We start from the raw sequence: 20,742 nt of genomic DNA, 5'->3' as shown, positions 1-20,742 counted from the left end.
TGGCATTTAGGCACCAATTTATTTGAGTTTTAGAATATTTTTTTTTCCAAACTGGATTCTTGGCTGGTAGCAAACTACAAAATTATTATTACTACAAAAATTACGTTCACAAATATTTTGAGAAAAAGAGGTGAATAAATACACATGTACAAACAGCAACAACCCCTGAGGTTCAACACAAGCACTTGGCAGGACCTAAAATACAAATACGTGGTGAAATTTGGGCTCTGTTTGATTTACAGACTCTTCGCCCCCAGCCAGGTGGGGTTCAAGCATTTCACACTGCTGGCGGTGTCATGGGGGTTTTCCTTCAAAGATTTGAAATCCACAGCTCTGAAGTTCACCCCACGTCCAGGTCACCACCAGGGATTGTCCTCCCACCATTAAATGTCCATCCTTGAGTTCCCAGGCACCACAGGCCCCTCGCAGCAGCCGCTGTCAGTCCGGGCTGTCACAGTGATCTGTCCTGAGCTTTTCTCTCTTCTGCTGAGACAGAAGGATACATTCTTAGAATACTTTGGATTAGAAGGAACCTTTAAAGCTCATGCAGTTCCATCCCCCTTTCTTGGGCAGGGACACCTTCCACCACCCCAGGTTGCCCCAGCCTGTCCTGGAGCTCCTCCCCAGATGGCCAGCCACAGCCTCCTGAGGCACTTGCTCTGACTTGCTGCTGGGAGCTCAGCCCCGGGCTGCTCCTCCTCCTCCTCACCTGGAGAATTTTGCCGTAGGGCGCAAGGGAATCGTCCAGGTAGCGGCTGCCGAAGCCCATGATCCTGTTCACTGCCTGGCTGCAGATCCCCGCCACCGTGGCCGTCAGATGGACCGTGTAGGCAAACTGCATCTCCTGGGGGTTCACGTTGGGCCTGCTGGCTGTCAGCTCCCTCTGGACATAGGCATCAGCCAGGTTCTTGAAGGAGCTGTAGGACATGTCCCTGAAGAACAGCTGCAGCCGAGCGTCCTCCCTCACCTGGGTGGGACACAAGGGAGTGTAGCAATGGGCTTTTTTTGTCTCCTTTGGAAAAGCTGCTTGGGGAGAATTCAGGCAAAGCAATTGAGCTCACGTGTCACACACAACACGGCTAAGGTCAGCAGAGAGGGGCAAGAAGGGCCTTTGTATGACATCAGTTCCAAAGAGGTTTATTTCAGGCACTGAAGGGAAATCAGGAATGAAGACCAGGCCGTGTGCCTAATGAAGATAGGCCTTAATAGGGGTCAGGAACCAACGGTCTGAGGGCAATACAAGGGTCAGGGCAAAGGTCAGTGACCTGTAGGGAAAACAGGACCCGGAGTACCACAGCCAGTGGGGAAATGGGGAAAGGAGAAACCAGGACACCCAGAGCCCAGGGCCAACCGCAGTGTGCAGAGAAAGGTCCTTTCTTTCAGTCCAGACAGGGAAACTCTGTGGTGTTTCTTTCCAGGGGAGGACCCTGGGGAATGGCCCAAGGGGTTCCCAGGACTCCACAGGTGAGTGAGGGAACAGCTCCGTGTGCCACTCTCATGCTGACACCTTCACTGCACACCAGACTGCAGCTGGCGGAGGCCAGACAGCCAGGCACGGTTACACCCAGGAAAGGAATTAAAAGTTGCCATTTCCTGGATTTTTTTTCCTGCCCCAGGGAAATCGATGGTGTGGCAGTATTTATTTTACAGCAGGGCAGAGCCTGGCCCAGATTCCCTCAGCCCCATCCAGCTGTCCACAGCTCTCTCACCTGCCTGTCCAGCTCATCTCCTGCACTCCGGAGCAGGGCAACGATTCTCCTGATGGCTTCATCTGGAGAGAGAGACACCAGGTTATCTGCAGCCCTTTCCCCAAGCCTCACACAGCCAGATGCTCTGTTCAGTCCCCAGGGAAAATTCCTTGAGCAATGTTTATCCACCTCCATCCTTCCAAAACCCATTTCAGCATATTGCCAAGTGCCTTGTTACCCTCAGCCAGCAAAAATACTCTCTGCTTCTGAATTTTGTCTTTTGTGTGGCGTGGTGGAAGGTGTCTCTGCCCATGGCAGGGGGGCTGGAATGAGGTGTTCTTTAAAGTCTTTTCCAACCCCAAAACCATTCTGGGATTCTGTGACTCTCCCTCTCCCCCAGTCAAACCCTGAAAATCTCTCACAAAGTCTTCCTCCCCCTCTGGGGGTCAGGAAAGCCCCGGGCTCAGGACTGGAGCGGGGCTGGATCCCATGGAGGGGACAACTCTCGTTTGTTTCCGAGGCCAACACTCACCGACCCCTTCGGTGCTGGGGGGCTGCGGGGACTCCCCACGTTCTCCTGCTCTGCCGCCGTGGCTCTCGCTGTCCTGCCCGTCCTCCTGGGCCACCAGCGTGTAGCATCCATCGGGCTGCTCCGCCTCTGCCGGGACACAAACACACAGCCACGGTGAGGATTGGTTTGGGCAGCATTGACCCACACGGGGCAAAGCCTCCTGGCCCGGGTCTGCGCATCCCGGGGGTGAAGGAGGCGGCAGAGCAGCCACCACCTGCCCCAAACCGGCCGGAGGTGCTGGGAAATGGCCCAGCAGGGTTTTGGCATGGAAGGGCCAAGCTGGGCACGGCTGTCCCAAGGGCAAAGCCCAGGCAGCTTAACGCTGGCCCTAGAGTGGCTTAGGATCTAATCTCAGGTCTCAAACACAGGTTTTAATTAAACCACCGTGACCCTTGGTTGCCCGAGGAGGAAAGCTCGTGTTTGGGTGACAACTGCCGACAGCTGATTTGGGGTGAGCTGTGCTCAAAGCACAGGCAGAGCGACCCTTCCTGCGGCAGCAGCTTGGCATTGGAATCTCCAAACCCTGTCCCTAGAAAACCCCGGGAGAGGGTCAGAAACCATGGGCCCGATGGATTCCCCCAGGGCAGCCCCAGGTGGGTGGTGGCTGGGCTCTCACCTGGTGCTGCCGGGGCCAGGACGTGCCGCAGCGGCAGGCAGCTGGGCCGTTTGCCCCTCGGGCCAGAGCCCGGCTCTCCGCGCTCCTCCTCGCCGTGCTTCTTCAGCGAGAAAACCTTCTTGAGGCTGGGTTTCTTCTTCAGGGCTCTGCCCAGCGCTGGGGACGTGCTTGAGTCTACTCTGTGTTTTTTAGCTCCTTCTGGTTTGGAGTCCTGAGGAGCTTTGACATCTTTGTCCTTTGCTTTTTCCTTCTGGTCCTCGGGGCTCTTCTTGAAGAGATTTAAGAAACCTTTCAGCCAGGTTGGTTTTGAACCCGAGTGTTGCGATTTGCTCTGGGAAGAGTTTTTTGTGCTTTTCCTCTTGACCTTCAGCCCCTCTTTAGGCACCTCGTGGGGAGTTTGGCTGTCGTCACCCAAAACCTCCTCCAGGTCTGGTGCTTTGAGTCTGTCCTCCTGCTCCTTCCTGGGGCTGGGTTTGGCACCTGAGTACATGGAGAAATCACTCTCGGACCTCTGTAGCCCATCCGTTTTCCTCCCTCGCCCTCTGTCCTTGTCCTGAAGGGTTTTTTTGGCCACCAGTGAGTTTTCATGGCAGCTCAGGGAGCGCTTGACATAAATCTCCAGCACTTTCTTGGCCTCTCGTCTGTCCAGAGAGAGGATCTTGCCCAGTGGCTCCCTCCCCACATCCCACTGAGGCATCTCCTCAGCCGGAGCTTGTGTGGTGCTGTGGAGAAAAGCAACATTTTCAGTCTGGTTTTTGCCTTCCCCAGGCCACTGCACAGTCGGGTTGGGCTGGATGGAAACCTCCCCCACACTGGCACCCAGGGGTGCTGTGGGTGCCCAGGGTTGTTTATGCCCCTGGTTAATGAGCAGACAGTTTTATGGTGGTTATCTGTGTGCTCCTGATGCAGACAGCCCACATGGGGTTTTACAGCCACAGACTCTTTGATAAAGGAACCGAAACTGTGGAGAGGGGGGAGACAGGCTGGGTTTAGAGGAGGAGCCTGGTCGTCACCCAGGGGGGTTTATCCAGCAAGGACATCCCCCAGACACCATCCCATTATCCCATGGCAAGGTGTTCCCACATGGCAACGAAAAGCAGCATCCCAGGAGCAGCCAGTGAACCACAGGACCCAGAATTTAGAATATTTCCCCTTAAAGTATTGGCTGCTAAAAATCCTTCCAGCCCCTGGAGAGGCCAAGGGACGTGTGCTCTTGGAAATGGCCTTGGACACCTTGTGATGACACAGCCCTTCTGAGAGCTGCCACCAGCACAGGGCTGGGAATGGAGCTCAGGGCACCAATCCCCTCCTTTCCCACCACCCTTTTCCTCTACATTTACAAGCAAAATTCAACCAAAGGCGCTGCTATTGGAAAACCAGAGAGCCATGATGGTGTCTTGCGCTGGTTTTACCTCCAAAACCAATTTCACCCTTCAAAGAACCAAACCCAAACCAGACTTCTCCAGCCCTGAACAGCACACAGGAACCAGCAGGGAAATCTGGCACACTCGGCTGTACAAAGCACCCTGGAGCTGGGAATCAGCCCCTGCTCAGTCCCAAAAGTCATCATCACCACACACAGCACCCCCACCCACCCCACCTCGGCCTCCTGTTGGGATCAGAAAGGCAAGTTCCCTTCACCCAAGCCAACACCAAAGCCCACCAAACACTCAATAAAAAAATCATTCCACTAAATTTAATCATGGCAAAGCCACGACCCCCATCCCACTTTGGTTGGTTCCTACATTGACCACAACTCTGGTTATTTGCTGGTTTGATTTTTACCTTTCCATCAGTATTTCTGCTCCTTTGGACATAGTTCAAGACCAGCTCCTGGGCCACGGGTGCTGAGGGATCTCAGGCTCTCCTGGGAGGTGCCTTTTTATACTCGAGCTGGTGGCTGAGTTAAGTCCTATTTTTAGCAGCCATTCAGGTAGGAGAGCAGCCAAAGCTTCCGCCTGGGATCCCCAATATCACCGCCCTCGTGGTGGAGACCAACGGGCGTGAGTTTCACTGGAGGAGAAAACAACTTCCTTATGACAAGTAGCAGCAAAACAACATAAAATCACCCGTCACCTGCTGTAAGCACTGCCCTTTGAGACCAGCTATCTCAGGCAGCTGTTTGCCTTTCGGTGTGGTTTGGTTTATTGTTTTTTACTGGGTGTGATGCCCAAAATGAGCTCTTATGGGTTGTTTCTATGAGGGGAAGTCACAACTTTCTCTCTCGGATGAGTGAGGTTTCAGTGCAGGATGCAGAGTGCCCTGCTCACATCCCTGGAGCTCCCAGGCGGCTCCTGTGGGACCACAGACACTGTGGGACACGGTTCTTGCACGACCCTGGGCACGGCTGGGCTGGAACATCCCTGGAAGCCACCCCGAGGTCCTTCAGACAGCCCGTGCTTCCACCCTAAAACAGGAATGAGCTCTTGCCCCAAATCCTTCCCACTCCCGTGGCTCCTCACCCAGGGATGGGAAATCTCCCACCAGGCAGATCTGCCCCACCCAACACCTACAAAGTGCAAATCCGACACCAAAAGCTCCGTTTGGCCACCCTGGTGCCCCCTCCCGTGGTTGTGGCATCCTCGGGCAGGTGCTTCCCACTGTTCCCCATCGCTGCTTTGCCATCTGATGGCTAAATTCCGCACTGCAGCTCTCAGGGATGGGGCCGGGCCGGGCGGCAGCTGCAGGCACACGGGCTTTGGAAAACCCTTTTTGGAAAACCCCTCGGGAAGGTTTCCACCGGAGCAGCGCTGCTTTCAGCTGGAATGATGCTCCGCCAAGGTGTCTCCTGGATAAAAGAAAAATTTTGTTTTCCTGATACAGAGTTCAGCTTGCAGTCAGAACGTGTTTAATTGCTCTTTCTATAAATCCTCCATGCCGTAATCTCCTGTGACTGGGAGAGATCCAGACCACAGCTTTCCATTTTTCCTGAGCCCACACGGCTGAGTCAGAGTTTATTGATTAGGAATTACTTGGCTCAGTTTTTCAGCAGTCCCATCGACTAATCAATGGGTGAGGAGCTTCCAGGCTGCTTCCCAGCTCTTGTCCGTATCCTTCCACAAGCAAGTGGATTCCAGGGGGTGAGGAGGAGTTTCAGAATCTATTTTGTTCCATAAAACAAAAAGCCACATCCACTCTGGCCATGGGAATCAGTTTGGCCATTTCCAGTTTGGAGATGTTTCCACTGGAGATTACCCAAGGCTGAGTCCAGACACCTGCTCATGATTCAGCTGGAATCAGCATTGATGTGTGGCCTCTTCCAGACACAGGCAGAAGATGGGAGAGCCAAACTCCGGGAAAAATCTTCACCTGAAATGTGGTTCAGGATCAGGACCTTTATCCAAGTTCTGGGATTTGGGACGTGTTCAAACCTAACGAGAGAGAGGCACAAGAAAAAGATGCAGGAGGCTGAGATAAACCAAAATCCCACTACCAGAGTGGGGAAAGAGATCTGGACCCAAATTTTTCGTCCAATTTTCTTATTGGTGCTGGGAGAAAATGAGGAAGCCAGCAGGAAATGCAGTTATGGGGGAGGAGCACCCAGTGCTGGGGTTAGCATCTTCAGGCCGGTGATGTTGGGGGAAAAAGCAGAACTAAAGCCATGGGAACACAGCAGGGGATAACCAGCTTCCGTGCCAGAAATTGCCTCAGAAGATGGAAAAAAAAAAAACCCAAGGGAGTGACATTCCCCACGTGGAGCTGCGAGGTGCAGAGGGCAACAACAGGCAGGGTTCAAAGCACCCGGATTCCTTGGAAAGGCACACGATGAGACTGAGCATCAGGAAAACTCAGCAGGAAGCTGAGACTATCTCAGATGCGTGTCTAGAGGGGTTGGGAATCACCCACCTTGGAGGTCTTCTAGGCTTGGCCAGCCAAAGCCAACCTGACCTGGTGTAGGAGGCCACTGGGGTTTATATTCACCACAAAGGTCCCTTTGAGCCATCAAGCAGCCACCTGGGCACAAAACCACAGCAGCTGCAGGTCTGATCCACGATGGTGGCGTGGAGGGAAGAACCTGACCCATGGCAGGGGTGTGGAGGGGAACATCTGAACTGTTGTGGGGATGCTGAGGGGAGAACCTGACCATGGCAGGGTTGTAGGGGGCAGCTCCCTGCCCCAACCCACACATGACCACAGTGGAAACCTCTCAGCCCAGTTCTGCAGTTCCTCTGATCCAAGAGGGTGGTGGGCACCAGCCCCAAAGCCAATCCTCTTTTCCTCCAGCCCTGGGTGTGGTTTGAGCTGCTTCCCCCAGCAGATGAGCTGTGTAAAACGCCCTGCCTCAAACAGCAGCAGATGTGGGGCTGCTGAAGGGTGGCTGATGTTCTCCAGGGAATGAAGCACCTGGAAACCTCTGGGGAAGCCCACAGGAGGCACCTGTCTGTGTTTCACAGCCCCTGAACTCCAAAAGTCCCCGGCAGCCGTGTGCTGCCCCTCCCCACACCAAACTCCCTGGCACAATCCATGTTATTCCATTGTTTACTGACAGGGATGGGTTCCTGTTCCAGGAAAGCTGCAGGTTTACAGCCCTCCTGCCCCTGTCACAGGGAAAGACAAGTATTTCTTCAGGAGGTACATTAAAGCTTCCTAGGACAAAGCTCCTCATTCCAATCTATCCTTACAAAAGTGCCCTTGGATTGTCACCCCCCAAGACCCCTCTGGAGCTGCTCAGGGAGGCACAAGGGGGGTTGAGGGCTTTTGGCAGCTCCCCAGCCAGGAAAGGAAATCCCCAGCCAAGCCCAGAGTGATCTTTAGTCATCACAGTAAACACAGGTGAAGAGAGGTCACATCGCACACTCCCTGCGAGCACAGCACAAGAACCAGGGCCACCAAATGTCACCTGCTCCAACAGAACAAACACACAGGTGGAAGAGGCAGTGGGATCCTCAGGAGCCGTCAGGGCTGTTTCTGTTGCAAGAAAGTGGAGTGGAAAGAGGAGATCAGGAAAAATGCACTCACAGGTGCCTATCCCAGGAGTGGAACAGGCCCCAGATGTTGCAGTCCCCAAGGAAGGAGATCTGCTGTCCCACCAAAGCTGAAGGATTTCACCCAGAGAAAGATTTGGTTTGACTCTTCCCTGGGACAAAAAGCATCCTTTGTGGAGGCAAGGATGAGGTTCGGGTGATTCACTGCACCTTCCTGCTGTGGAGCATTCCCAGGCTGCTGGGTGCTGGGTAACCTTTAGCCCCTCTTAGCAGGGACTGTGGCCTCTGCCTCGCCAGGATCTCCCCCAGGCTGTGACCTCACCCTCATTTGCCCCACTAGAGCTCCTCCTTTCCTTCTCCTCCACCTCGCAAATTTTCAAGCACCTCTGTTCTGCCAATCAGCTGGTGATTTTTTTTTTTTCTGGAAGTGAATCTCCTCAGCCAGTTTTCCAGAGATGTTGCACTGCTGCAGCTTTGCCATGGATGGCCACCACCCATCCCACCACTGTCCTTTACTGACTAAAGCCCACTGGCATCTCCAGGCTGCAGCTGTGAAGTAGTTTTACAGGACCAAGACCAGTTACAGCTAAAGGGACTGCAATTTCAGGTTGGCAGTAACCAGTTTTGGTGGAAACCTCATGGTGCAACCATGTGTTTGTGCTGTGCTCACCCGTCAGCTGCTGAGCAGCTCAGACTGGTGACCTCTGGCTTAGGAGCTGCCAAAAGACGTTGGGGACGAGATCTGGTTGCCCACAGGAGCTGGTTTTAAATGAGGAAAGCTTGGATTTCCCCATTCCAGACTTTCAAACTGCAAGAAGTGACGTTTTCAGCCTCAGCATTTTATTTCCTCTGTGGAAAGCAAAGTGAAAATAGTAGTGGGTATTTTCTGTTTTCACACACACAGAGAAACTCTGTTAACTTCAGGTATTCCCGCTTCAAACTCAAAGCAAATAACCACATATCTGACCACGGGTAGGCTCATATTTGTTACTGGCTTTGTTTCTTTTCACATTATTTAATCCCAAAATAATTACAGAAGCCATTACCTGGAGGGAAAGGAGTTAAAGTGAGTACCAGCTACGGGCAACCTTAGAGCCTGGAGCTTCAGCCAGGCCTGATCCAGGCAGCTATTTCAGCACACTCCTGACCTTAACACCAGGAGCAACCTCACAGGAGACAGTGAGATTGCAGCATGCACCATATTTGCAATGCCAGTGCATGTTCAAGCTGGGGAAAGGCTCAGGTTCAGAGCAGGACACTCACAGCTGGGGACAGCACTCGCTGCCAGAGCAGAGCAGCAGATGCTCAGCCTGCAGCTTGTGCTCTGCTCTGCTCAGCATGAAGAACAGAGGGATCTTTTCCACAAGTTTAGACCTTAAAGACAAGCGTCAAAATTTCAGAGCAAAAATATCACATTCTCTCCTGAAGGCCAGGAAAGGAACCAGCAGAAGAGCAGCCCACACGTCCACCTGCACTTTAGGAGCTGGGGGACAGCTTCTGGGTGTGTTTTGCTAATGAAGCCCCAGACATGTCCCAGCTTTGGCTCTCAGCAGGGTTTGAAATCCAGGCCAACTCTGTGGCCTTTTGTCCAGGAGAGGCAAGAGACACTAGCACTGCCCAGCAAAGCACAAGTCTCTCTGTGATGCACTGAAGTGAAGCCTCCAAAGATTTACTATGGTGAAACCTCCAGTGAGTCTTCCTTCAAATCTTCATGGTCCTCATTCTCCAGCTGCTCCAGTTTACTGGATTTCTCATGGACAACCTCCCCAGGAGTCTTCAAAAACCTGAAATATGTTTTTGTGATGACTTTAAGGGCACATCCAAACCCAGCCCCAAACCAGACTGTAAATGCTGGAGCCTTTGCCCTCAACAAGGCCAGGTTGGATGGGGCTTGGAGCAGCCTGGGACAGTGGAAGGTGTCCCTGCCCATGGCAGGAGGTGGAATGGGATGAGCTTTAAGGTCCCTTCCAACCCAAACCCTTCCATAATTCTGTGATCAGCCGAGCTCTGGAGCTCAGAGGGGATTTTCCATCCCTGGGCTTTGCTGAGGATCCCAGGAAGCAGTGAGGTCCTAGCTGGCACAGGACAGAGCCTGGACACAAACCCACTGGGGTATCTGCAGGAGAGGATGCTGCTGGATGAAGCAGCTGCCAACATCTGGAGCTCATCACCTTTCCATGCCCCATCCACGCTGTCCTGGACTCCTCATTTCTCTGCTCTGCCCTCACCTGAACAACAGCTTCTGCCCTGGCTCCTTTTTGATGATGTTGAGTTTGTAGTAGTGTCTGAGCGCTCGTGACATCTTCTCATAGGTCATGTTCATCCGGTTCTGGAAGAAGAACAGAACCGTGGGGTGTTGACCAAAAGTGAGCAACAACACTTGGTTTGGGTCTGTGTGCAGCAGGGCCACATTTGAGGTGGTTTGGGGCATTGGGGGTCTGTAGTGTGGGTCCCTGACCCAGGCTGGCTTCATGCTTTGCTTTCCAAGGGATGAGAAAGTTTCTCTTTAACCACCAGGCTGGGATCACTCACTAACCCTGCACCCCCCATGTCCCCCTCCCCAGCCCCTGGGCCATCAGCTCTAGGGAACAGGTCATGAAAGGGACAAGCAGAAGCCCAGGGATGCCAAATTAATTCCCAGGGATGCCAGACTCACTCTCAGTTGCAGTTACCTTGTGGTTGCCCCAGAGCTGGGCGAGCCCGTTGGGGTTGACGACGCGGAAGACTTTGGCCTCCCTGTCCTCCCACCTGATGTAGGGCTCGTAGCGGCGGTCAGACAGCAGCTGGTACACGTATTCCCACAGCAGCCTGCAGTCTGAGCACGGGGAATGGTGTGCACAGAGCCCCCACTGTGCCCAGCAGCAGGACCGCACGTTTAGCGGTGACAATAAATGTGAGCAGAACCCAGAGCTCACACGCGGCGCTTTTACCGTGAGATCTCAGAGCAATTATGGGTTTTTCAGGTGGGGGAAATTGAGGTGGAAAAGCATGGAACGAGGAGAAGGGAGACAGATGGGCAGACAGGACAAAGCACCAGCTCATTTCCCCAAGGAACAAGGCTATAAATTCATAATTACCTGCAATTTTCCCATCCACTGGGGCCGACAGGGTGGTAGGAAAAGAGCAGATGGCACCTGGCCTGCAGCTACTCTCTGAGCTGTGGTGGGAGAGGTTCAGTGGCTGCGTGTGCCTGTGGAACAGGGGCTGCTCTGCACGGCTCAGCCACGAGGAAACAACCTCAGCACTGCAGTCTGCACCTGCAAAAAAACCCCTAATAAGCACCCTGTGGCTCATTACGGCAGCTCCCAGGCCTTGCAAAGCCCTGAAACAGGAGGGGAGGGACAGCCTGGGGTGGTTATCAGCCTGGGACCAGCTCAGGCAGAGGAGGAGGGTGCTGAGGAAAGCCTGGGATTTTCCTAAGGCTGGAGCAGCAGAAAGTCCCGGAGGGTTAGAGGAGATGCCAGGTGAGGTAAGGGTCAGATGCAGAAGAAAAACTGGAACAGGAAAATGCCCCAGAGCACAGGCACCCCCTAGTAAATTATTGTGGGGACTTAATATGTTCATTACCTTGCACATGAACCAGCAGAAGAGCCCAGGAAAGTGCTCCCAGATCCTCCTCCACACACATCCAGCCTCTGACACAATCCAACCCCACCCTGACTCCTACCTGGGCCCCCGAAGGGCACAAAGAAGCCTCACTGGCCCACACCAGCCTCACTTAGGCCCTCTCCCCACCCCACCCACTGACCCAGAAGCTCTGTGTAAGCTCAGCCCTTTCCCAGCTATGTTGCAGGACTAGTCTCCAGCAGGGCTGTGCCTCTGCCTGGCTGTTGACCCTCCCTGATCCAAATCTCAACCTGCAGGCAGACTTCTCAGGGTAGTCATAGCCCTGCCAGTTTGCCACAGACCCCCTGGTGCTGCCTAGCATTGGTTCTGACCTGCTGCATCGCTTCAAACTTCCCAGATGACCTGCACTTTGCTGGGCCTCTCAGCTGGTGTGGGATGGTTTCAGCAGCCTGAGCTCCAAGGCCCAGGTGTGTGCAACCCACTGGGGCTGCAGGCAGGTTCTGCCTGCTGGATACTGCCCTTCTCCCAGGGTATTTTTCTCCCAACATACCTTCCTTTGTGCTCCTGGCTTCCCTGAAGGGTGAGTTCAGCAAGGGGCTACGCACCAGAGCTCTTCTTTGAGTCTTAATGAACTGGAGTATTTCATAAAGCACATCCCCTACAGGGAAGGAAACTCTGCTCAGACAACTCTGGATAATAATCCCTCTCAGGTAATGTTGCTGAGATTCTGAACTACACAGGATGGGGTTATTCCCCATCCCACAGCCTTTGCAGTCGAGATGGACCAGAGAAAGGAGGAGCTGTCCTCATCTCCAGCACAAACCCTGGTCCCATCGAGCCCTCTGAGCAGAGCACACCGTGTGCTGGGATGATGCTCACAAACCCCTTGCCCTGGGTCTGACCTGAGCTGGGAGCTCGGTGTCTGAAGTCATCCTTGGTGAGGATGCACAAGGCTTTGCCGTTCATTTCAAACTTGCTCTTGTCTGTGGGCCGCAGGGAATATTCCTTCTCAGCCCATTGCAGCCAGTGGGTCACATCATCCTTGCTCCACAGGGAGGGCTGGATTCCTGAAACCAGCAGCAGCCTCTGAAACAGCTCTGTCTCTGTCCTCAAAACTGCTGAGTGACAGGGTGGGGCTTTTTCTCCATCACCAAACTTTCCCTGTGTATTAAGCACTCACAGGTCAAAAGCACCAGAAAGGGAGAAAATGAACCCTGACAAAGCCTTGTCTCCCTTTTGCCAGCAGGGAATGGCCCCTGGGTGGGACACTATGGCTGTACCCACCTTCTCCCACCCCATGGAAATTCCTTTTTGAGCAGAATTGACTTGCTCAACCTCTACTCACTCAGCCTCCCTGGAAGCCTGAAGATCTCCCCAGTGCTGATGGGTGAGGCTCTGGCCTGGGATGGGGGTGGTAAGGACACTGCCACCACGGGGCTGGAAGAGCTGATGGCCACTTTGCCCTGGGGAAGAGATCAGATACATCAGTGGGGCAAATTCCCACCTCTGGTCCTGCCTTTGCTTTGGTGATGCCTCCACCTGCTCCAGCATTTCCTAACTGGTTTCTCATAGCGATATGCTGTGCTGTGCTGTCTGCAGCTCTTCCTCACACTTTTCCTCATCCCAGCCCCAGGATGAGTCCCTGGTTGCTCAAGTCAGCACTAGTAGGCAGAGACCCCTCTCTTTCTCCAGCTCTTTAGCACAGGAACCTGCCCTCCTTCAGGCTCTGGGTGGGGGTTATCCATCCCCACGGCTGCAGGGAAGTAGAAGATGGAGCTAAGACAGAGCCTGCAGTGCCTGTGCTGGCTCCCTCTTCCTGCAGGATCCTCTGATGCTCAGTGGATGCTCAAGGTTTTAGGAGAGCACTTCAGTTCTGTAGAGCTGTGAAAATAAAGCTGGCAGCAGTGCTTTGATTTTATCTTGAAAACAGCATATGGAGAGAGATCTCTCACTCAGTCCCCAGTGATCAGTTGAGCGTAATTGGAAAAGGTCATCCCATGGTTTAGGGAGATGCAAGCTCCTCTTGCTCACTGTCCATGGAATTCTGGCCCCTCAAGTATTCCCTTTCCCCCTCAGAGCATGTGAGCCAGAAGGGAGCTCAGGTCTTGCTTCCAGCTACATCTACATCTTGAAATATTACTGGCAGCCAAGCAGATAATGTTTCCCCTTAAAAACCTATTAATGTGAATCCCAGCAATTTCTCAGCTTCACTCACTGGAAAATTAACAATTTTGCTGTCAAATGGTATTTTCTGAAGCAGTTACCAACGCTGAGCACTTCAGCCTCAGGTGGGGTTTTGCAGGTGATTTAGAGCAGCCACCCCTCGACTGTGTGTGTGGGCAGAGGAGTTGAGCCCTCTGAAAGTGAGGGGGGAGGAGATGGGAGTTGGACACATGTAAATGCAAAGCTGAAACTCTCAAAATCAGGAGAACAGGAGACAGGAGCAATACAGTGCATCACTCCAGGGAAAAATGCTTCCCTGGGAATTTCAGCAGGAGGAAGGCAGCAGGCTGGTGATGGGGCTCTTCAGCAGAAGGACAATTTGGTGGTCACTGGGTTGGATTTAGCAAAGCAGGCATGACACTGCACAAGGAGAACAGTGAGACTCCAGAATAAACTCTGAGCAGGCTTTGCAGCAATGCAAACTGTCTTTCAGATTCGCTCTAAGCAATAAGCTATGGGGAAAATAAAAGTGAAAGAAATCAGCAGTGTATTTTGTCTAGAACTGTCTAAAAGTTATTTAATTTTCTCCCATCGGCGTGACTCTCTTACAAACGAGATTTACAGTAGAACCAGAACAAATCTGGTATTTTTCTTGCTTCCAAAGATTTCTAGGCCTTGAGATACATTCTGAATTTTTATTACGTTATACTAATTTTACATTCTTGCTTTTATCCCTGCTTAGCTGCTTTCAGACTTTTCTGAGATGGCTTTTCTTTGCTTCAAGAGGAAATGCTATCCTTGGGGTTTTTCGAGTGGGAACATGAGAGAAAGGGGGATGAAAAGGAACCCCCAGATGTGTGAGAGCAGCTTTTTGCTCAGAACCAAACGGGGCGAACAGAGCCCCCGGCCGCTCCGGGCTGTGCGGGGCCGTTCGGAGGTGGGCTTGGGGGTCACCCCGCAGGACACGAACTCCTAACTGAGCAGGAGAAGTCCCGAGGGGGGACGGGGAGCGGGGAGGGCCAGGGCCGGGCCCGGGCGGCTCCTACCTGCATGGCCGGTGGCCGTGGGCGGCCGCTCCCCGCCCGGTGCCCGCCGGAGCCCGCGGCGTCCAGAGCGCTCCGGTGCCGTCCCCGCGGCCGCTGCGGCGCGATCCTCGCTAAAACCGAAATCGAAAGGAGCCGGAGCCCCGGGAGGCCGGAGAGCGCCGGGGGCAGCGCCGGGGGCCGGGCCGTGCTCCCCCCGCCGCTGCCGGGGCCGTGACCCCGCGGCTCGGCCCGCTCCCGGTTCGGCACCGGGAAACCTCCTTCTGCCCGGCCCCCGCGGGCGGACAGGCGGCCGGGGCACGGAGGGATCCCGGGACACGCCGGGAGCCGCTCCAGCACCGCCGGTCATCCTTTTTCTCGGCCGGGGCAGCGCTGCCGCGGGAGGGGCCGGGCGGGGCGGGGGAAAGCGGCGCACCGGCCCCGGAGCCGCGGGAGGAGGGAGCGCACCTGGAGCGTGTCCACCTGCCCCCGAGCACACACTGATGGTAGACACACTCCTTGTGGGGGACTGGGAGGGGATTGGGTGGGCTTTGAAGGGACTGAGAGGGATAAAAAGTATACTTTTACCAAGAAAAAGGGCACTGGGAGGGCACTGGAGCGACTGGGGGAGTAATGGGGTAGACTGGGATGGACTGGGAGTGGAATAGAACTGGAGGGCATTGGGATAGACTGGGATGAGCTGGGGGTGACTGGTATAGACTTGGAGGGGATTTGATGGGATTTGAGAGGAATTGGACAGGACTGGGGAAGACTGTGAGGCACTTTTACGGACAAAAAGGGCACTGGGAGCGGACTGTTAAGGCACTAGGGTAGACTGGGAAGCGCTAGGACAGGATTGGATGGGACTGGGAGGGACAAGAGGGGTACTAGGGCACTTTTAGGAACAAAAGGGGTCTGGGAGCCACTGGGGGGCACTGGCATGGACTGGGACATACGGGGCTGAACTGGGAGGAGACGGGGCTGGACTGGGACATACGGGGCTGGACTGGGAGGAGACTGGGCTGGACTGGGAGGGCTCCGCTCCCGCCGGCACCGCCTCCTGGCGCCCCACCCCCTCACGTTCTCTCCATTCCCATTGGCCAATTGGGGAGTCAATCACGGATCTAGTCCAATCACGTGGCGGTGTGGGCGGTAGGCGGGGCTAAGCGGCGGGGCCCCGCCCACCTCTCGCCTGAGGGAGCGGCCGCGGCGGGGACGCGGTGAGTGAGGCCTGGGGCGGCGGGGGGGAGGCCCGGGACCCTGCGGGGCTTTGGGGGACGCTTCCCACTCTCCTCTGAGCTTCTGGGGATCTTCTCCGTCCTCTCTGTGCTTTGAGGGCGGTTACGGGCCTGGGGGCGCCCGCAGTGCGCTGTGTGTCCGGAAAAGGGGGTTGGGGGGGTGTTTCCCGGCCCAGCGGGCATAGAGGAGGGTGTGGGGCCGAGAGGGGCCTGGGGGTCACAGGAACTGTGGGGAACGGGGCTGAGGGGCTCGCTGCGGGTCGTGGGGGGCTCCGGTGTTGTGAATGGGCTTTGGAGAGGGCTCGGGGTATCTGTGGATCACAGGGGACTTGGAAGGGTGTCAGAGGACATGGATGAGGGGGTTGGGGAGGGGTGTCTGGCCCTCACAGGGGATGTGGGGCTGAGGAGGTGTCTGGGGGTCACAGAGGATGTGCCTGAGTGGGCTGTGGGGCTGAGGGGATGTCTGGGGGTCACAGAGGATGTGCCTGAGTGGGCTGTGGGGCTGAGGGGATGTCTGGGGGTCACAGAGGATGTGCCTGAGTGGGCTGTGGGGCTGAGGGGATGTCTGGGGGTCACAGGGAGCTCTGCTGTTGTGAATGTGCTTTGGAGGGGCCTGGGGGCTGCTCTGGGGATGTTTGGGGATAGCATTTTGTGTGCACTGGCCGGGGGTATCTGTGGGGATGGGGCTTCTGCCATCTTTCTAGCGTTTACTTGCACAGGGAGTCTTTGGAGTGTCTCCGACCCTGTGTTTAGCAGGGGGCTGGGATTGTTATCCCTAGGTTAGCAAGAATCCTCGTTTCCCAGCCACATTCACCTTTTCCTGGGCTGTGTGTGGGGCAGGACTGTGCCCAGTGTCCTGTGGGGAGGCTGCTGCTGTGCCCAGAATGGAACCAGCCTCCCCTTGGGGTGCTGGCTGGTCACACAGCACCCTCCTACACCTGTTCTGGGGCTGTAGGCTGGTGCAATGTTATCCTTAAACATGTTTTTAGGCTTGAGTTAGCTTTCCTTTTCCTGCCTCCTTTCTGGCCCCACTGCTTTGAAAGGAGCAGGACTTTCTAAGGGGTTTTCCCCCAAATGGGTGAGTGGGTGAGACCTGAGCTCATCTCAGCTCATAGGCACATTTTTGTGTCTTCTGTGATCCTGCCTGTCTCTGTACTGCCATCTCAGTCCCCTGAGGCTCTTCAGGGAAGGGGTGATAATGATGCAAACAGTCTTGGGTATGAGGTTTAATAAGACCAAGGTCCAGGTGCTGCATCAGGGTCAGGTGAACCTCCAGTATCAATCCACAGGGGTGAAGAGCTGGAGAACAGCTCTGGGAGAAGGGCTTGGCCATGGGTTGCTTGGCCATGTCCTGGTCACATGCATTGAACCCAGAACCCCCAGAGCCCTGGGCTGATCCCCCAGTGTGGGCAGCAGAGGGGGGATTCTCCCCTTTGCCCTACTCAGGTGAGATTCCACCTGCAGACCTGCCTCCAGCCCTGGGGTATGGCACAGGAAGGACATGAAGCTGCTGAAGGAGACCACCAAGATGATCAGAGGGATGGAGCAGCTCTGCTGTGAGCAGAGGCTGAGGTTTGGGATGGTTCAGGCTGGAAAAGAGAAGGTTTGGGGTGGCCATTATGTCAGGAGCTGAAGGGAACCTGCAGAAAGATGGAGAGAAACTGTTTACAAGGGCCTGGAGTGACAGGACAAGGGAGAATGGCTTCACCCTTACAGTAGATCTAGGTAGGATATTGGGAAAAATTTCTTCCCTGGCACAGGGTGCCCAGAGCAGCTGTGGCTGCCCCTGGATCCCTGGGAGTGTCCAAGGCCAGGCTGGATGGGGCTTGGAACAACCTGGGACAGTGGAAGGTGTCTCTGCCCCTAGCAGGGGGTGGGACAGGATGAGCTTTAAGGTCTCTCCCCACCCAAACCATTCTGGGATTCTGTAAACCTGAGAGGTTGAGGACCTCTGTAGGGAGAGTGTTTTGAATTATTTTGCCAGGGTTGCTGTAACCCAAGTAGTGTTGTAGCTGTAGATTATGGCTTTAAGCCAGAAAGTTCACCTGTGGTCCCTGTGAGAGCCTTATCCTCACCTCAGTCCCTGTCCTTCCTGCTGGCATTAGCAGCAGTCACACACAGTTCATTGGAAGGAAGTTGTGTCTGGGAATCAGTGGGAAGGCTGAACTTTCCCTGTTCTGGTGGGTCCTTGTTTACCCTGTGCAGGGGCTGAGAGGCTGCACTGCTCAAGGCTTTGAGGGTTATAAATACCTCAGTGCTCAGTTCTCAGAAGTGTTTCCAGTGATCTGAGCGTCAAAACAGTGAATTATTGGGGTCAGGAACTGTGGGGTAGTGTGTAGGCAAAGCTGCTTGCTTATTATTCTCCAGACTGATTTCCATGTGCCTTTGTTATTACTCTGTTTAGGGAAGCAGTCACCTTTTGCTAAAATAAATACACCATTTATAGCATAACTCTGTATTTACATCACTAACAAATGCTCTTCTGCAAAGCAGGTTGTAGAACAATTGTCTTTATTTCCCATAATAACATCCATGTTCTGATCTTATGGCTGAGTGCAGCAGTTGATGTAAACCAAGTGAAGCCTGTGCAGATGACTGTGTCTAGACTAACTTCAGCTTATCTAAAAGCACATAAGGACAGGTTAAAGTAAGTTCTGCTGTCCTGGAAAAAGAGGTGTGCTGATTTATTGGTGTTTGTTTCAAGACAGACTAATTTGCAGCACATGAAATGCTTTTTTGATATCTTTTGATTCTGCTGCCAGAATCAAAGGGGTTGAGTGTTTGTTTGATGTGAGCTTGAGAGGAATGATCTTTCTGGTAGGAGTTGATTACATCATTTTGTTTTGGGGGAGCTTTCTGTTTTGTAGTTACTCTACAGATGAGTGGAGTTCATGAGCTCAGTCAGGCTGCAGGGGCAGCTGGAAGAAGCTGTAGATGAAAGAACCAAACTGGTTATTTCTCTCCTTCTTAACAGCGGTGAGAAGCAAGTAGCAAAGTCATTTGAGCTGTTTGATGCTCAAAAGTGCATGTACCTACAGGCAGAGAAAGTGGTTATGGGGTTTTCTTGGGGTCGTTTATTTTCTGGAAAGGTTTTGAGCCAGTTCTTGAAGTAGCAGATAAGGTAGTGATTCCAGAAGCCTCATCACTGGCTGTGCTAACAGAAATGTATCATCTAAGATCCATCTTGGGTTGTTGGATGTGTCCAGTATAAAATCACTCAAAGTTACAGTTTGTTTTCCTGTGCTCCAGAGGTGGCCTTACCTGAGCTCTACACACCAGCAATTGATATTTGCATCCCCAAAGTATTTTTAACCATCAGACTTGAGAAACTCTCTTACTTCAGCTGATTTGATCATAAATCTGATCTTACCTCAGTCTCTTTGAAGTACCTTCATGTTTTGGCATGCTCAGTCCTGCCTTCTCAGAATCCAAGAGGTTTCATAACCACTTGCTTGGAGTTCAGGATATTGTAACATTTTTTCTGTGGTGGCTCAGTCTGTACAGGTCATGAGAAGTCAGAATCATCATTTCATTTTATTAGCTGATGCTTTCAGCCCCGAGTTTGGGCCATGCCAGGATGTGTTTGTCACTCGACCTCGTCTTGAACTCATTCCATGTGCCCCTGACAGGCAGCCAAGTGTTCAGTTCACTGTGTAGCAGTAACAGTCAGGAGAATCAAAGCATAATGTTGCCTTAAAATCTTGCTATTAATTCTACTTAAACACCTGAAAACCCATTAGGAGAAAATTTGGGTGTAGGGACAAGTAAATAACATTTGACCCTGTGTAATGAATTCGCTGTAAGGTTGCAGTGCTGTAGTCAACAGCACCTTTGTCCCCCTTTGCCAAAAGCTGTGATCACCAAGGGACATTGACCAGGCAGTGGGACTGGATTAATAATTGCATCACAGAGTTGAAGAGTGTGTTTGGAAAGTCACTGCACGATGAAAAGGCCAACTCAGCAGCCAAATAACTGGGGGAAGGAGCCTTGCAGCACTGCTGACATAGCACCTGTGTGCTCTGGCTTTGGGGCCTGTGCTTGTCAAAGCCACTGTCAGGAACTCTTCCTCCTTCTAGGAAGTCAGATCCTGCCTAATAAATACCAAGTGAGTCTCCTGAAAGCTTCAGCTTGGGGTGGACTCTGGAACTGCTGTGTTCTGCTTGGAGATCCCACAGGAGTGTGGGGATAATGAGCTCTTTCTTTACAAGAAAAATGCTGAATTGGTGCTTGCTGATAAAGGTCACTTGGGCTGTCTAAAGGATCCCTTGATTTTTAAATGAGTTTCTTGATAAAAAGTGAATTTAGCCAGAGGATCAGTGCATTACTGGCTGATTTAACCCACATCCAAGCAACATGACAAACACCTTTCTGTGGGCCAAAATGTGAAAGGATGGGGAGCCATCAGCCTTTTTTTTCTTCACTTTATTCATAAATAGCATAACCAGAGCTAACATAAAGCTCAGAAATTACCTGTTTGGTGTCATTAATATTTTGTGGAAAGTGTGAAGGCAGTGTCTGGTGAGGCCTGGCCAGGCTGCTGCTGAAAGCCCCTCTGATTCCAGGTTCCTGAGCCCAGTGTCCCCTCGGATCCCATCATGACAGTCGGGTAGCGCCGCTGGAGCGTCTTTGCCAAGGTTGGTACAGTTTGGGCTCTGGCTTTTGGATGGCCTTGCCATGTGAATTGCTCACTGAACAGCCTCCCTGTTGTGAGCCATGACAGTGCAGAGAAACTGGGGTTTGTAACCCAGCCACTGGGGAGGGGATGTGTTTTGGGAGTGTTACAGAGCAATAATCACAGGTACTGAAGGAGCTGAAGTCCTGGAGCCTGCCTTCTCTGTGTTATTTCATGAGTTTTCACAACCATTTCTCCTCCTGTGTCTTGCTCCAGTTTTAATTTGCAGTCACAATGTGTCCTCCAGCCTCAGCAGAGACTTCAGACTGGCCCCTGTGGA

At 53.3% G+C, this 20,742-nt stretch overlaps 3 protein-coding genes across 5 annotated transcripts in view; 1 reads left to right on the top strand and 2 right to left on the bottom strand.

Annotated features, from left to right (window-relative positions):
- LOC136371432 (protein BNIP5-like) lies at positions 1–4,882 on the bottom strand. The gene is made up of 6 exons (XM_066335524.1): positions 4,661–4,882; positions 2,876–3,597; positions 2,221–2,346; positions 1,710–1,771; positions 710–967; positions 1–483 (listed from the first exon to the last, which is right to left on the bottom strand). The coding sequence occupies exons 1-6, from the start codon at positions 4,690–4,692 to the stop codon at positions 439–441; spliced, it is 1,245 nt and encodes a 414-aa protein (XP_066191621.1). The 5' UTR covers positions 4,693–4,882; the 3' UTR covers positions 1–438.
- A 3,741-nt stretch (positions 4,883–8,623) lies between these two features.
- ETV7 (ETS variant transcription factor 7) lies at positions 8,624–14,933 on the bottom strand. Of its 2 annotated transcripts, XM_066335641.1 has the most exons (9): positions 14,577–14,933; positions 13,044–13,248; positions 12,713–12,830; positions 12,270–12,434; positions 11,918–12,025; positions 10,878–11,057; positions 10,473–10,615; positions 10,029–10,129; positions 8,624–9,584 (listed from the first exon to the last, which is right to left on the bottom strand). In XM_066335641.1, exons 2-9 carry the CDS (start codon positions 13,110–13,112, stop codon positions 9,473–9,475), a joined length of 996 nt encoding a protein of 331 aa, XP_066191738.1. In that variant the 5' UTR covers positions 13,113–13,248; positions 14,577–14,933; the 3' UTR covers positions 8,624–9,472. The 2 variants fall into 2 exon arrangements, with proteins under 2 accessions (XP_066191738.1, XP_066191739.1); XM_066335642.1 differs by lacking the exon at positions 13,044–13,248.
- Positions 14,934–15,613: 680 nt separating this feature from the next.
- The window catches only part of KCTD20 (potassium channel tetramerization domain containing 20), a 30,404-nt gene continuing 25,275 nt past the window's right edge, over positions 15,614–20,742 (top strand). The window contains exon 1 of one of the 2 annotated variants that reach the window (XM_066335990.1): positions 15,614–15,772. The gene's annotated coding sequence lies outside the window, so the exon portion shown is untranslated. Of the gene's footprint in view, positions 15,773–20,349; positions 20,425–20,742 lie in introns of those variants that run through there. The other variant, XM_066335991.1, reaches the window with a different exon arrangement.

This window comes from Sylvia atricapilla, chromosome 25 (assembly GCF_009819655.1).
Source record: "Sylvia atricapilla isolate bSylAtr1 chromosome 25, bSylAtr1.pri, whole genome shotgun sequence".
Lineage (NCBI taxonomy): Eukaryota > Metazoa > Chordata > Aves > Passeriformes > Sylviidae > Sylvia > Sylvia atricapilla.
Note: the sequence above shows the minus strand (reverse complement) of the source record. Positions and strands in the feature narration are given on the sequence as shown.

What these genes read in the sequence shown, in the direction of transcription:
- LOC136371432 (XM_066335524.1), bottom strand. Translation starts at nt 4,692, where the DNA reads ATGTCCAAAGGAGCAGAAATACTGATGGAAAG. An exon ending in CCCCAGCACCGAAGGGGTCG is followed by an intron (nt 1,772 to 2,220) that starts GTGAGTGTTGGC and finishes CTCTCTCTCCAG; the next exon opens with ATGAAGCCATCAGGAGAATC. An exon ending in CCTACGGCAAAATTCTCCAG is followed by an intron (nt 484 to 709) that starts GTGAGGAGGAGG and finishes CTGTCTCAGCAG; the next exon opens with AAGAGAGAAAAGCTCAGGAC.
- ETV7 (XM_066335641.1), bottom strand. Translation starts at nt 13,112, where the DNA reads ATGGATAACCCCCACCCAGAGCCTGAAGGAGGGCAGGTTCCTGTGCTA. An exon ending in ACACCGAGCTCCCAGCTCAG is followed by an intron (nt 12,026 to 12,269) that starts GTCAGACCCAGG and finishes CCTTCCCTGTAG; the next exon opens with GGGATGTGCTTTATGAAATA. An exon ending in AGTGGATGGGAAAATTGCAG is followed by an intron (nt 10,616 to 10,877) that starts GTAATTATGAAT and finishes CCCCGTGCTCAG; the next exon opens with ACTGCAGGCTGCTGTGGGAA.